A 14437-nucleotide genomic window follows, 5' to 3' on the forward strand; every position below is an offset into this window, starting at 1 on the left:
TATGCAGGCAAGTTGGTACATATGCATAGATACTTTGTTCTCCCATATTAACAGGTGCTTGATGAAAGAACGTGAGTGACCTCTCACCTGCTCTGGTGATCTTGCGAGATGGAGATGTCTGGGGGTTAAATATCCCAAAATTTCCATCCTTTTTAGGCCCTGAGTTTTGTGCAGTAGGTATAATGCATACCAGCCATGCCAGGTGTTGTGAAGCATCTATGCTGGCAAGGGTTCGAGTCTCCTCGTGGATGTGTGTCTAAAGTTGTTTAACTTCAAACTTGCAGTTTAGGCAAGTTAGTGCATAAGCATTGACACCATGTTCTCCCATATGAACAAGGTGCTTGATGAAAGAACGTCAGTGACCTCTCACCCACTCTGGTGGTCTTGGGGATGGAAATGTCTGGGGCTTAAATACCCCAAAATTTCCATCCTTTTTAGGCTCTTAAGTTTGGTGCAGTGGGTATAATGCGTACCAGCCATGCCAGGTGTTGTGAAGCATCTGTGCTGGTGAGGGTTCGAGTCCCCTGGTGGGCGTGTGTGTCTAAACACACCCACCAGGAGGCTTGAACCCTCGCCAGCACAGATGATTCACAACAACTGGCATAGCTGGTATGCACTAAACCTCACTGCACCAAACTCAGACCCTTAAAAAGGATGGAAATCTCGGGGTACATGGAAACCACAAAATTTAGCATAGCTATTGCTAATAGTGTCCCTTGTTTCAGTTAACTAGTCCTTCTCTTAGTAGAGTTCTCCAAAGCAGTACTCTAGAGCCTCTTGTATTCGTGGTGGATACCACAAATACAATAGTAGTTGTGGATACAAATCCACCACCACTACTACCCAGCAACTCAAACCAATACTGTTGGTGACAACATTTGCTCCGTATATTTTACACTTTCGACCTAAATTCGGTCTATAACATAAATAACGAACTATAAAGCATTCATACTTTAATATTTGCCATTTATTTATTAGCAATTGTAAACAAATTATATATCTTATACATAACTCAAATTTTGCTAAAGTAAATTAATCTTAATATAATGTAACAGTTATCAATATCTATTTATCTCAATGCTCTCTATTAATGTCTAAGTCCAATTATCACTCATATAATCCAAATAATATTTACTTAAAGATCTTTATTGTGTGCATTGTGTAGCTGCAGTCATTATTTAGAATTTTATCACACAATAATGATACAATTATTGGCGTATTTCTAAAAACCGTCTTATTTTTTGTCCAATTATTGAAATACTTTTGTGTGCTAGAATTCCACCACTGTTAAGCCACTGAATAGTATGTTTTTATATGAAATTGGAATTTGCTTCTGAATATTTAAAAAGGCTGTAAGTACAAGAGGGACTTAACTTGAATAAATTAACTGTAATCACATATAAAGTACACACGCATAGCTGTATGTTCTCTCACATATATTTTCTCACTATCTTCACTGGTTTTTCAAATTCCCTATTCTAACTAGCTTACCATGGTGGCTACGGTGTGACCAGCGCGTTACCAAGCAACTGGAGATGACTGCTGTAGACGACTTGGCGACACCTTGAAACAACACTGGCGGAGAGGACGACTTGGCGACACCTTGAAACAACACTGGCGGAGAGGACGACCTGGCGACACCTTGAAACAACACTGGCGGAGAGGACGGCCTGGCGACACCTCACCGAGAGCGTCCGGACACCTTCTGTGGTGGTCAAGCTGCCGGAAGCCTCATTTGTTCTTATCATTATTATCAACTTTGTCCCAGAGATTCGTAAATGTTACAGAGTGAGCCCCTATGTGCATTTCGATATTAATGTTGTGATTTGGTTATAATTATTCATAGTGATAAAAAGTACAGCTTATTAGTGTTACAGCTACTGTGGCAGAGTGCTACTACTGCAGCTGCTGCTAATACTAACACAGCTGCTGACTCTTCTGAAATATGCTTCCTGCATTACAATAGTAGGCGCTACGGTTTCAGCTGGTTGTAATACATCTGCTGCTACTATCTAAGCTGCTGTCCTGTTACAGTTGTATTTATTACTTCAACAGTTGCTCTGCTACAGTTATTGCTACTAGTACAGCGGCTGCTCTGCTTTAACTGCTGCTACTGCAACATCAGGCTGCTCTGGTACTTCTGATGCTGCTGGAATAGCAGCTGCTCTGCTGCATCTGTTACTATTTCAGCAGTAGCTGCTCTGCTGCATTTTCTACTATTTCAACAGTAGTTGCTCTGCTGCTTCTGCTGCTACTTGAACAACAGCTGCTCTCCTACATCTCCTGCTACATCAACAGCAGCTGCATGGCTGCATCTGCTTATACAACAACAGCTGCTTTGCTGAAACAAATTACTACAACAGTAGTTAGTCTACCATGTCTGCTGCTTCTTTAACAGCAGCTGCTCTGCTATCTGTTACGACGACAACAGCAGCTTCTCTTCGACGGATGTTCTGCGACAACTGCTGCTACGACTACATCAGCTGCTCTGCGCCATCTGCTGCTGGTAAAACAGCAACTGCTCTGCTACACCTGCTACAACGACAAAAGCGGCAGCTTATCACTACCATATGTATTCTTTCAGATGTCTCATATTTCACAATGTTCCTCCGGCGGATGTGGCTTCCCCGCTCAGATATCATGATGACTTAACCACAGCCCGTCAACACTCTCTGGTACTGTCAAGACCACAGCCCGTCAACACTCTCTGGTACTGTCAAGACCACAGCCCGTCAACACTCTCTGGTACTGTCAAGACCACAGCCCGTCAACACTCTCTGGTACTGTCATAGAGTCAAGACCACAGCCCGTCAACACTCTCTGGTACTGTCATAGAGTCAAGACCACAGCCCGTCAACACTCTCTGGTACTGTCAAGACCACAGCCCGTCAACACTCTCTGGTACTGTCAAGACCACAGCCCGTCAACACTCTCTGGTACTGTCATAGAGTCAAGACCACAGCCCGTCAACACTCTCTGGTACTATCATAGAGTCTAGACCACAGCCCGTCATCACTCTCTGGAACTGTCATAGAGTCAAGACCACAGCCCGTCAACACTCTCTGGTCCTGTCAAGACCACAGCCCGTCAACACTCTCTGGTCCATTCATAGAGTCAAGACCACAGCCTGTGAACACTCTCTGGTACTGTCAAGACCACAGCCCGTCATCACTCTCTGGTCCTGTCATAGAGTCAAGACCACAGCCCGTCAACACTCTCTGGTACTGTCAAGACCACAGCCCGTCAACACTCTCTGGAACTGTCATAGAGTCAAGACCACAGCCCGTCATCACTCTCTGGAACTGTCATAGGGTCAAGACCACAGCCCGTCATCACTCTCTGGAACTGTCATAGAGTCAAGACAACAGCCTGTTAACACTCTCTGGTACTGTCATAGAGTCAAGACCACAGCCCGTCAACACTCTCTGGTCCTGTCAAGACCACAGCCCGTCAACACTCTCTGGAACTGTTAAGACCACAGCCCGTCAACACTCTCTGGTCCTGTCATAGAGTCAAGACCACAGCCCGTCAACACTCTCTGGAACTGTCATAGAGTCAAGACCACAGCCTGTCATCACTCTCTGGAACTGTCATAGAGTCAAGACCACAGCCCTGTCATCACTCTCTGGAACTGTCATTGAGTCAAGACCACAGCCTGTCAACACTCTCTGGTACTGTCATAGAGTCAAGACCACAGCCCGTCAACACTCTCTGGTCCTGTCATAGAGTCAAGACCACAGCCCGTCAACACTCTCTGGAACTGTCCATAGAGTCAAGACCACAGCCCGTCATCACTCTCTGGAACTGTCATAGAGTCAAGACCACAGCCCGTCAACACTCTCTGGAACTGTCATAGAGTCAAGACCACAGCCCGTCATCACTCTCTGGAACTGTCATAGAGTCAAGACCACAGCCCGTCATCACTCTCTGGTACTGTCATAGAGTCAAGACCACAGCCTGTCAACACTCTCTGGTACTGTCATAGAGTCAAGACCACAGCCCGTCAACACTCTCTGGTCCTGTCATAGAGTCAAGACCACAGCCCGTCAACACTCTCTGGAACTGTCATAGAGTCAAGACCACAGCCCGTCATCACTCTCTGGAACTGTCATAGAGTCAAGACCACAGCCCGTCATCACTCTCTGGAACTGTCATAGAGTCAAGACCACAGCCAGTCAACACTCTCTGGTACTGTCATAGAGTCAAGACCACAGCCTGTCAACACTCTCTGGTACTGTCATAGAGTCAAGACCACAGCTCGTCAACACTCTCTGGAACTGTCATAGAGTCAAGACCACAGGCCGTCATCACTCTCTGGTACTGTCAAGACCACAGCCCGTGAACACTCTCTGGAACTGTCATGGAGTCAAGACCACAGCCCGTCAACACTCTGGAACTGTCATAGAGTCAAGATCACAGGCCGTCATCACTCTCTGGTATTGTCAAGACCACAGCCCGTCAACACTCTCTGGAACTGTCATAGAGTCAAGACCACAGCCCGTCAAAACTCTGGAACTGTCATAGAGTCAAGACCACAGGCCGTCAACACTCTCTGGAACTGTCATAGAGTCAAGACCACAGGCCGTCAACACTCTAGAACTGTCATAGAGTCAAGACCACAGCCCGTCAACACTCTGGAATTGTCATAGAGTCAAGACCACAGCCCGTCAACACTCTCTGGAACTGTCATAGAGTCAAGACCACAGCCCGTCAACACTCTCTGGTCCTGTCAAGACCACAGCCCGTCAACACTCTCTGGTCCATTCATAGAGTCAAGACCACAGCCTGTGAACACTCTCTGGTACTGTCAAGACCACAGCCCGTCATCACTCTCTGGTCCTGTCATAGAGTCAAGACCACAGCCCGTCAACACTCTCTGGTACTGTCAAGACCACAGCCCGTCAACACTCTCTGGTCCTGTCATAGAGTCAAGACCACAGCCCGTCAACACTCTCTGGAACTGTCATAGAGTCAAGACCACAGCCCGTCATCACTCTCTGGAACTGTCATAGAGTCAAGACCACAGCCCGTCATCACTCTCTGGAACTGTCATAGAGTCAAGACAACAGCCTGTCAACACTCTCTGGTACTGTCATAGAGTCAAGACCACAGCCCGTCAACACTCTCTGGTCCTGTCAAGACCACAGCCCGTCAACACTCTCTGGTACTGTCAAGACCACAGCCCGTCAACACTCTCTGGTCCTGTCATAGACTCAAGACCACAGCCCGTCAACACTCTCTGGAACTGTCATAGAGTCAAGACCTACAGCCCGTCATCACTCTCTGGAACTGTCATAGAGTCAAGACCACAGCCCGTCATCACTCTCTGGAACTGTCATAGAGTCAAGACCACAGCCTGTCAACACTCTCTGGTACTGTCATAGAGTCAAGACCACAGCCCGTCAACACTCTCTGGTCCTGTCATAGAGTCAAGACCACAGCCCGTCAACACTCTCTGGAACTGTCATAGAGTAAAGACCACAGCCCGTCATCACTCTCTGGAACTGTCATAGAGTCAAGACCACAGCCCGTCATCACTCTCTGGAACTGTCATAGAGTCAAGACCACAGCCAGTCAACACTCTCTGGTACTGTCATAGAGTCAAGACCACAGCCTGTCAACACTCTCTGGTACTGTCATAGAGTCAAGACCACAGCTCGTCAACACTCTCTGGAACTGTCAAAGAGTCAAGACCACAGGCCGTCATCACTCTCTGGTACTGTCAAGACCACAGCCCGTCAACACTCTCTGGAACTGTCATGGAGTCAAGACCACAGCCCGTCAACACTCTGGAACTGTCATAGAGTCAAGACCACAGGCCGTCATCACTCTCTGGTACTGTCAAGACCACAGCCCGTCAACACTCTCTGGAACTGTCATAGAGTCAAGACCACAGCCCGTCAAAACTCTGGAACTGTCATAGAGTCAAGACCACAGCCCGTCAACACTCTCTGGAACTGTCATAGAGTCAAGACCACAGCCCGTCAAAACTCTGGAACTGTCATAGAGTCAAGACCACAGGCCGTCAACACTCTCTGGAACTGTCATAGAGTCAATGACCACAGCCCGTCAACACTCTGGAATTGTCATAGAGTCAAGACCACAGCCCGTCAACACTCTCTGGAACTGTCATAGAGTCAAGACCGCAGCCCGTCAACACTCTCTGGAACTGTCAAGACCACAGCCCGTCAACACTCTCTGGAACTGTCAAGACCACAGCCCATCAACACCCCTGGAACTGTCAAGACCATAGCCCGTCAACACTCTCTGGTATTGTCAAGACCACAGCCCATCAACACTCTCTGGAACTGTCAAGACCACAGCCCGTCAACACTCTCTGGAACTGTCAAGACCACAGCCCATCAACACCCCTGGTACTGTCAAAACCACAGCCCGTGAACACTCTCTGGTACTGTCAAGACCACAGCCCGTCAACACTCTCTGGAACTGTTAAGACCACAGCCCGTCAACACTCTCTGGAACTGTCAAGACCACAGCTCGTCAACACTCTCTAGTACTGTCAAGACCACAGCCAGTCAACACTCTCGGGAACTGTCAAGACCACAGCCCGTCAACACTCTCTGGAACTGTCAAGACCACAGCCCATCAACACCCCTGGAACTGTCACTACCACAGCTCGTCAACACTTTCTGGTACTGTCAAGACCACAGCATGTCAACACTCTCTGGTACTGTCAAGACCACAGCCTGTCAACACTCTCTGGTACTGTCATAGAGTCAAGACCACAGCCCGTCAACACTCTCTGGTACTGTCAAGACCACAGCCTGTCAACACTCTCTGGTTCTGTCATAGCGTCAAGACCACAGCCCGTCAACACTCTCTGGAACTGTCATAGAGTCAAGACCACAGCCCGTCAACATTCTCTGGACCTGTCATAGAGTCAAGACCACAGTTCGTCCACACTCTGGAATTGTCATAGAGTCAAGACCACAGCCCATCAACACTCTCTGGAACTGTCATAGAGTCAAGACCAAAGCCCGTCAACACTCTCTGGAACTGTCATAGAGTCAAGACCATAGCCCGTCAACACTCTGTGGAACTGTCATAGAGTCAAGACCACAGCCCATCAACACTCTCTGGAACTGTCATAGAGTCAAGACCACAGCCCGTCATCACTCTCTGGAACTGTCATAGAGTCAAGACCACAGCCTGTCAACACTCTCTGGTACTGTCATAGAGTCAAGACCACAGCCCGTCAACACTCTCTGGTCCTGTCATAGAGTCAAGACCACAGCCCGTCAACACTCTCTGAAACTGTCATAGAGTCAAGACCACAGCCCGTCATCACTCTCTGGAACTGTCATAGAGTCAAGACCACAGCCCGTCATCACTCTCTGGAACTGTCATAGAGTCAAGACCACAGCCTGTCAACACTCTCTGGTACTGTCATAGAGTCAAGACCACAGCCCGTCAACACTCTCTGGTCCTGTCATAGAGTCAAGACCACAGCCCGTCAACACTCTCTGGAACTGTCATAGAGTAAAGACCACAGCCCGTCATCACTCTCTGGAACTGTCATAGAGTCAAGACCACAGCCCGTCATCACTCTCTGGAACTGTCATAGAGTCAAGACCACAGCCAGTCAACACTCTCTGGTACTGTCATAGAGTCAAGACCACAGCCTGTCAACACTCTCTGGTACTGTCATAGAGTCAAGACCACAGCTCGTCAACACTCTCTGGAACTGTCAAAGAATCAAGACCACAGGCCGTCATCACTCTCTGGTACTGTCAAGACCACAGCCCGTCAACACTCTCTGGAACTGTCATGGAGTCAAGACCACAGCCCGTCAACACTCTGGAACTGTCATAGAGTCAAGACCACAGCCCGTCAACACTCTCTGGTCCTGTCATAGAGTCAAGACCACAGCCCGTCAACACTCTCTGGAACTGTCATAGAGTCAAGACCACAGCCCGTCATCACTCTCTGGAACTGTCATAGAGTCAAGACCACAGCCCGTCATCACTCTCTGGAACTGTCATAGAGTCAAGACCACAGCCTGTCAAAACTCTCTGGTACTGTCATAGAGTCAAGACCACAGCCCGTCAACACTCTCTGGTCCTGTCATAGAGTCAAGACCACAGCCCGTCAACACTCTCTGGAACTGTCATAGAGTAAAGACCACAGCCCGTCATCACTCTCTGGAACTGTCATAGAGTCAAGACCACAGCCCGTCATCACTCTCTGGAACTGTCATAGAGTCAAGACCACAGCCAGTCAACACTCTCTGGTACTGTCATAGAGTCAAGACCACAGCCTGTCAACACTCTCTGGTACTGTCATAGAGTCAAGACCACAGCTCGTCAACACTCTCTGGAACTGTCAAAGAGTCAAGACCACAGGCCGTCATCACTCTCTGGTACTGTCAAGACCACAGCCCGTCAACACTCTCTGGAACTGTCATGGAGTCAAGACCACAGCCCGTCAACACTCTGGAACTGTCATAGAGTCAAGACCACAGGCCGTCATCACTCTCTGGTACTGTCAAGACCACAGCCCGTCAACACTCTCTGGAACTGTCATAGAGTCAAGACCACAGCCCGTCAAAACTCTGGAACTGTCATAGAGTCAAGACCACAGCCCATCAGCACTCTCTGGAACTGTCATAGAGTCAAGACCACAGCCCGTCAAAACTCTGGAACTGTCATAGAGTCAAGACCACAGGCCGTCAACACTCTCTGGAACTGTCATAGAGTCAAGACCGCAGCCCGTCAACACTCTCTGGAACTGTCAAGACCACAGCCCGTCAACACTCTCTGGAACTGTCAAGACCACAGCCCATCAACACCCCTGGAACTGTCAAGACCATAGCCCGTCAACACTCTCTGGTATTGTCAAGACCACAGCCCATCAACACTCTCTGGAACTGTCAAGACCACAGCCCGTCAACACTCTCTGGAACTGTCAAGACCACAGCCCATCAACACCCCTGGTACTGTCAAAACCACAGCCCGTCAACACTCTCTGGTACTGTCAAGACCACAGCCCGTCAACACTCTCTGGAACTGTTAAGACCACAGCCCGTCAACACTCTCTGGAACTGTCAAGACCACAGCTCGTCAACACTCTCTAGTACTGTCAAGACCACAGCCAGTCAACACTCTCTGGAACTGTCAAGACCACAGCCCGTCAACACTCTCTGGAACTGTCAAGACCACAGCCCATCAACACCCCTGGAACTGTCACGACCACAGCTCGTCAACACTTTCTGGTACTGTCAAGACCACAGCATGTCAACACTCTCTGGTACTGTCAAGACCACAGCCTGTCAACACTCTCTGGTACTGTCATAGAGTCAAGACCACAGCTCGTCAACACTCTCTGGTACTGTCAAGACCACAGCCTGTCAACACTCTCTGGTTCTGTCATAGAGTCAAGACCACAGCCCGTCAACACTCTCTGGAACTGTCATAGAGTCAAGACCACAGCCCGTCAACATTCTCTGGACCTGTCATAGAGTCAAGACCACAGTTCGTCCACACTCTGGAATTGTCATAGAGTCAAGACCACAGCCCATCAACACTCTCTGGAACTGTCATAGAGTCAAGACCACAGCCCGTCAACACTCTCTGGAACTGTCATAGAGTCAAGACCATAGCCCGTCAACACTCTGTGGAACTGTCATAGAGTCAAGACCACAGCCCATCAACACTCTGTGGAACTGTCATAGAGTCAAGACCACAGCCCATCAACACTCTGTGGAACTGTCATAGAGTCAAGACCACAGCCCGTCAACACTCTGTGGAACTGTCATAGAGTCAAGATCACAGCCCGTCAACACTCTCTGGAACTGTCATAGAGTCAAGACCACAGCCCGTCAGAACTCTGTGGAACTGTCATAGAGTCAAGACCACAGCCCATCAACACTCTGTGGAACTGTCATAGAGTCAAGACCACAGCCCATCAACACTCTCTTGAACTGGCATAGAGTCAAGACCACAGCCCATCAACACTCTGTGGAACTGTCATAGAGTCAAGACCACAGCCCATCAACACTCTGTGGAACTGTCATAGAGTCAAGACCACAGCCCATCAACACTCTGTGGAACTGTCATAGAGTCAAGACCACAGCCCATCAACACTCTGTGGAACTGTCATAGAATCAAGACCACAGCCCAACAACACTCTCTGGAACTGTCATAGAGTCAAGACCACAGCTCGTCAACACTCTGGAACTGTCATAGAGTCAAGACCACAGCCCATCAACACTCTTTGGAAATGTCATAGAGTCAAGACCTCAGCCCGTCAACACTCTCTTGAACTGTCATAGAGTAAAGACCACAGCCCGTCAACACTCTCTGGTACTGTCATAGAGTCAAGACCACAGCCCGTCAACACTCTGGTACTGTCATAGAGTCAAGACCACAGCCCGTCAACACTCTGGTACTGTGTGCCTGAAAGGTAGCAGAAAGGTGACACTGTAACTATTTATATAAAGTCGTCTTTTAAAAGTATAAAATGTGTGTGTGTGTGTGTGTGTGTGTGTGTGTGTGTGTGTGTGTGTGTGTGTGTTTGTGTGTTTGTGTGCGTGTGTGTGTGTGCGTGTGTGTGTGTGTGTGTGTGTGTGTGTGTGTGTGTGTGTGTGTGTGTGTGTGTGTATGTGTGTGTGTGTGTACTTACCTAGTTGTACTCACCTAGTTGTGTCTGCAGGATCGAGCATTGACTCTTGGATCCCGCCTTTCGAACATCGGTTTTTTACAGCAATGACTCCTGTCCCATTTCCCTATCATACCTGGTTGTAAAATAATGAATAGTATTTGCTTCCACAACCTGTTCCTGAAGTCCATTCCTTTTTCCCACTACTCTCACGCTAAAAGAAAACTTCCTAACATCTCTGTGACTCATCTGAGTTTCCAGCTTCCATCCATGTCCCCTCGTTCTGTTACTATTCCGTGTGAACATTTCATCTATTTCCACTTTGTCAATTCCCCTGAGTATTTTATATGTCCCTATCATATCTCCTCTCTCCCTTCTTTTCTCTAGTGTCGTAAGGTTCAGTTCCTGCAGACGCTCTTCATATCCCATCCCTCGTAACTCTGGGACAAGCCTCGTCCCAAACCTCTGAACCTTCTCCAGTTTATGTGTTTCTTCAGGTGGGGGCTCCATGATGGCACGGCATACTCTAAGACTGGTCTCACGTAGGCAGTGTAAAGCGCCCTAAAAGCCTCCTCATTTAGGTTTCTGAATGAAGTTGTAATTTTCGCCAGTGTAGAGTACGCTGCTGTCGTTATCCTATTTATATGTGCCTCAGGAGTTAGATTAGGTGTCACATCCACTCCCAGGTCTCTTTCTCGAATCGTTACAGGTAGGCTGTTCCCCCTCATTGTGTACTGTCCCTTTGGTCTCCTATCACCTGATCCCATTTCCATAACTTTACATTTACTGGTGTTAAACTCCAGTAGCCATTTCCCTGACCATCTCTGCAACCTGTTTAAGTCCTCTTGGAGGATCCTACAATCCTCGTCTGTCACAACTCTTCTCATTAATTTTGCGTCATCCGCAAACATTGACATGTATGATTCCACTCCTGTAAACATATAATTTACGTAAATTAGAAAGAGGATTGGTCCCAGCACCGATCCTTGAGGTACTCCACTTGTTACTGTTCGCCAGTACGACTTCTCGCCCCTTACCATTACCCTCTGGCTCCTTCCTGTTAGGTAGTTCTTCACCCATACTAGGGCCTTTCCGCTTACTCCTGCCTGCCTCTCAAATTTGTATACCAGTCTCATGTGCGGTACTGTATCAAAGGCCTTTTGGCAGTCAAGAAATATGCAGTCTGCCCAGCCTTCTCTGTCCTGCCTTATCCTTGTTACTTTATCATAGAATTCTAAAAGGTTTGTTAGGCATGATTTCCCTGTCCAGAACCCATGTTGGTGCTTGTTTACAAACCCAATGCTCTCCAGCTGCTCAACAAGTCTTAGCCTAATTATTCTTTCAAGTATTTTTCAGGGGATGCTTGTCAGTGATACGGGTCTGTAGTTAAGTGCCTCCTCCCTATCACCTTTCTTGAAAATCGGTACGACATTTGCCTCCTTCCAGCAACTGGGCAATTCTCCCGACATAAGTGACTCATTAAAGATCATTGCCAGAGGCACGCTGAGAGCCTGCGCTGCCTCTTTAAGTATCCACGGTGATACTTTGTCTGGTCCAACAGCTTTATTTGCATCCAGTGTTGTCAACTGTTTCATTACCTCCTCTGCTGTCACCTCTATATCTGATAGTCTTTCATCTAGGGTAATCGCTTCTAACAATGGGAGCTGCTCAGGCTCGGTTGTGAACACTCCATGGAAATTTGCATTCAGTACCTCGCAGATTTCCTTGTCGCTTTCTGTATACGCCCCTTCTGTTTTCCTCAGTCTTGTCACTTGGTCATTTACCGACATCTTCCTTCTTATATGGCTATGTAGTAATTTAGGTTGTTTTTTCGCTTTGACTGCAATATCATTCTCATAATTTCTTTCCGACACTAGTCTTATGTTAATGTAATCATTCCTAGCTCTGTTACATCTAATCCTGTTGTCCTCTGTCCTTTGTCTTCTGTACTTCCTCCACTCCCTGTGTGTGTGTGTGTGTGTGTGTGTGTGTGTGTGTGTGTGTGTGTGTGTGTGTGTGTGTGTGTGTGTGTGTGTGTGTGTGTGTGTATGTGTGTGTGTGTTTTGTGTGTGTGCGTGTGTGTGTGTGTGTGTGTGTGTGTGTGTGTGTGTGTGTGTGTGTGTGTGTGTGTGTGTGTGTGTGTGTGTACTCACCTAATTGTACTCACCTAATTGTGCTTGCGGGGGTTGAGCTCTGGCTCTTTGGTCCCGCCTCTCAACCGTCAATCAACTGGTGTACAGATTCCTGAGCCTATTGGGCTCTATCATATCTACATTTGAAACTGTGAATGGAGTCAGCCTCCACCACATCACTTCCTAATGCATTCCATTTGCTAACTACTCTGACACTGAAAAAGTTCTTTCTAACGTCTCTGTGGCTCATTTGGGTACTCAGCTTCCACCTGTGTCCCCTTGTTCGCGTCCCACCAGTGTTGAAAAGTTCGTCCTTGTTTACCCGGTCGATTCCCCTGAGGATTTTGTAGGTTGTGATCATGTCTCCCCTTACTCTTCTGTCTTCCAGTGTCGTGAGGTGCATTTCCCGCAGCCTTTCCTCATAACTCATGCCTCTTAGTTCTGGGACTAGTCTAGTAGCATACCTTTGGACTTTTTCCAGCTTCGTCTTGTGCTTGACAAGGTACGGGCTCCATGCTGGGGCCGCATACTCCAGGATTGGTCTTACATATGTGGTGTACAAGATTCTGAATGATTCCTTACACAGGTTCCTGAACGCCGTTCTGATGTTAGCCAGCCTCGCATATGCCGCAGACGTTATTCTCTTTATGTGGGCTTCAGGAGACAGGTTTGGTGTGATATCAACTCCTAGATCTTTCTCTCTGTCTGTTTCATTAAGTACTTCATCTCCTATTCTGTATCCTGTGCCTGGCCTCCTGTTTCCACTGCCTAGTTTCATTACTTTGCATTTACTCGGGTTGAACTTCAACAGCCATTTGTTGGACCATTCACTCAGTCTATCCAGGTCATCTTGTAGCCTCCTACTATCATCCTCTGTTTCAATCCTCCTCATAATTTTTGCATCGTCGGCAAACATTGAGAGGAACGAATCTATACCCTCTGGGAGATCATTTACATATACCAGAAACAGTATAGGTCCGAGGACTGACCCCTGCGGGACTCCACTTGTGACGTCTCGCCAATCTGAGACTTCACCCCTCACACAGACTCGTTGTCTCCTGTTGCTTAGGTATTCCTCTATCCACCGGAGTACCTTCCCTCTCACTCCAGCCTGCATCTCCAACTTTCGCACTAGCCTCTTGTGTGGCACTGTATCAAAGGCTTTCTGACAATCCAAAAATATGCAGTCTGCCCACCCTTCTCTTTCTTGCCTTATTTTTGTTGCCTGGTCGTAGAATTCAAGTAACCCTGTGAGGCAGGACCTGCCATCCCTGAACCCATGTTGATGCTGTGTTACAAAGTTCCTTCGCTCCAGATGCTCCACTAGTTTTTTTCGCACAATCTTCTCCATCAGCTTGCATGGTATGCAGGTTAGGGACACTGGCCTGTAGTTCAGTGCCTCCTGTCTATCCCCTTTCTTGTATATCGGGACTACGTTAGCTGCTTTCCAAATATCTGGCAGTTCCCCTGTTGCCAGTGATTTGTTATACACTATGGAGAGTGGTAGGCTCAGTTCTCTTGCTCCTTCCTTTAGAACCCAAGGGGAGATTCCATCTGGGCCTATAGCCTTCGTCACGTCCAACTCTAGTAAACACTTCCTTACTTCCCCACTGGTAATCTCAAACTCTTCCAGTGGTTCCTGGTTAGCTATTCCCTCACTTACCTCTGGAATTTCTCCTTGTTCTAAG

The 14437-nt window shown here is 47.9% G+C and overlaps 1 protein-coding gene across 2 annotated transcripts in view; it reads right to left on the minus strand.

The window, feature by feature from the left end:
* LOC123751120 (low-density lipoprotein receptor) overlaps window positions 1-2569 on the minus strand; it is a 92374-nt gene extending 89805 nt beyond the window's left edge. The window contains exon 1 of one of the 2 annotated variants that reach the window (XM_045733224.2): window positions 2376-2569. In XM_045733224.2, coding sequence (XP_045589180.2) covers window positions 2376-2378 — 3 coding nt within the window. In that variant the 5' untranslated portion in view covers window positions 2379-2569. Of the gene's footprint in view, window positions 1-1491 lie in introns of both variants that reach the window. The other variant, XM_069324982.1, reaches the window with a different exon arrangement.
* Window positions 2570-14437: the final 11868 nt, after the last annotated feature.

The sequence above is a fragment of the Procambarus clarkii genome, chromosome 15 (genome assembly GCF_040958095.1).
Source record: "Procambarus clarkii isolate CNS0578487 chromosome 15, FALCON_Pclarkii_2.0, whole genome shotgun sequence".
NCBI classification, from domain to species: Eukaryota; Metazoa; Arthropoda; class Malacostraca; order Decapoda; family Cambaridae; genus Procambarus; species Procambarus clarkii.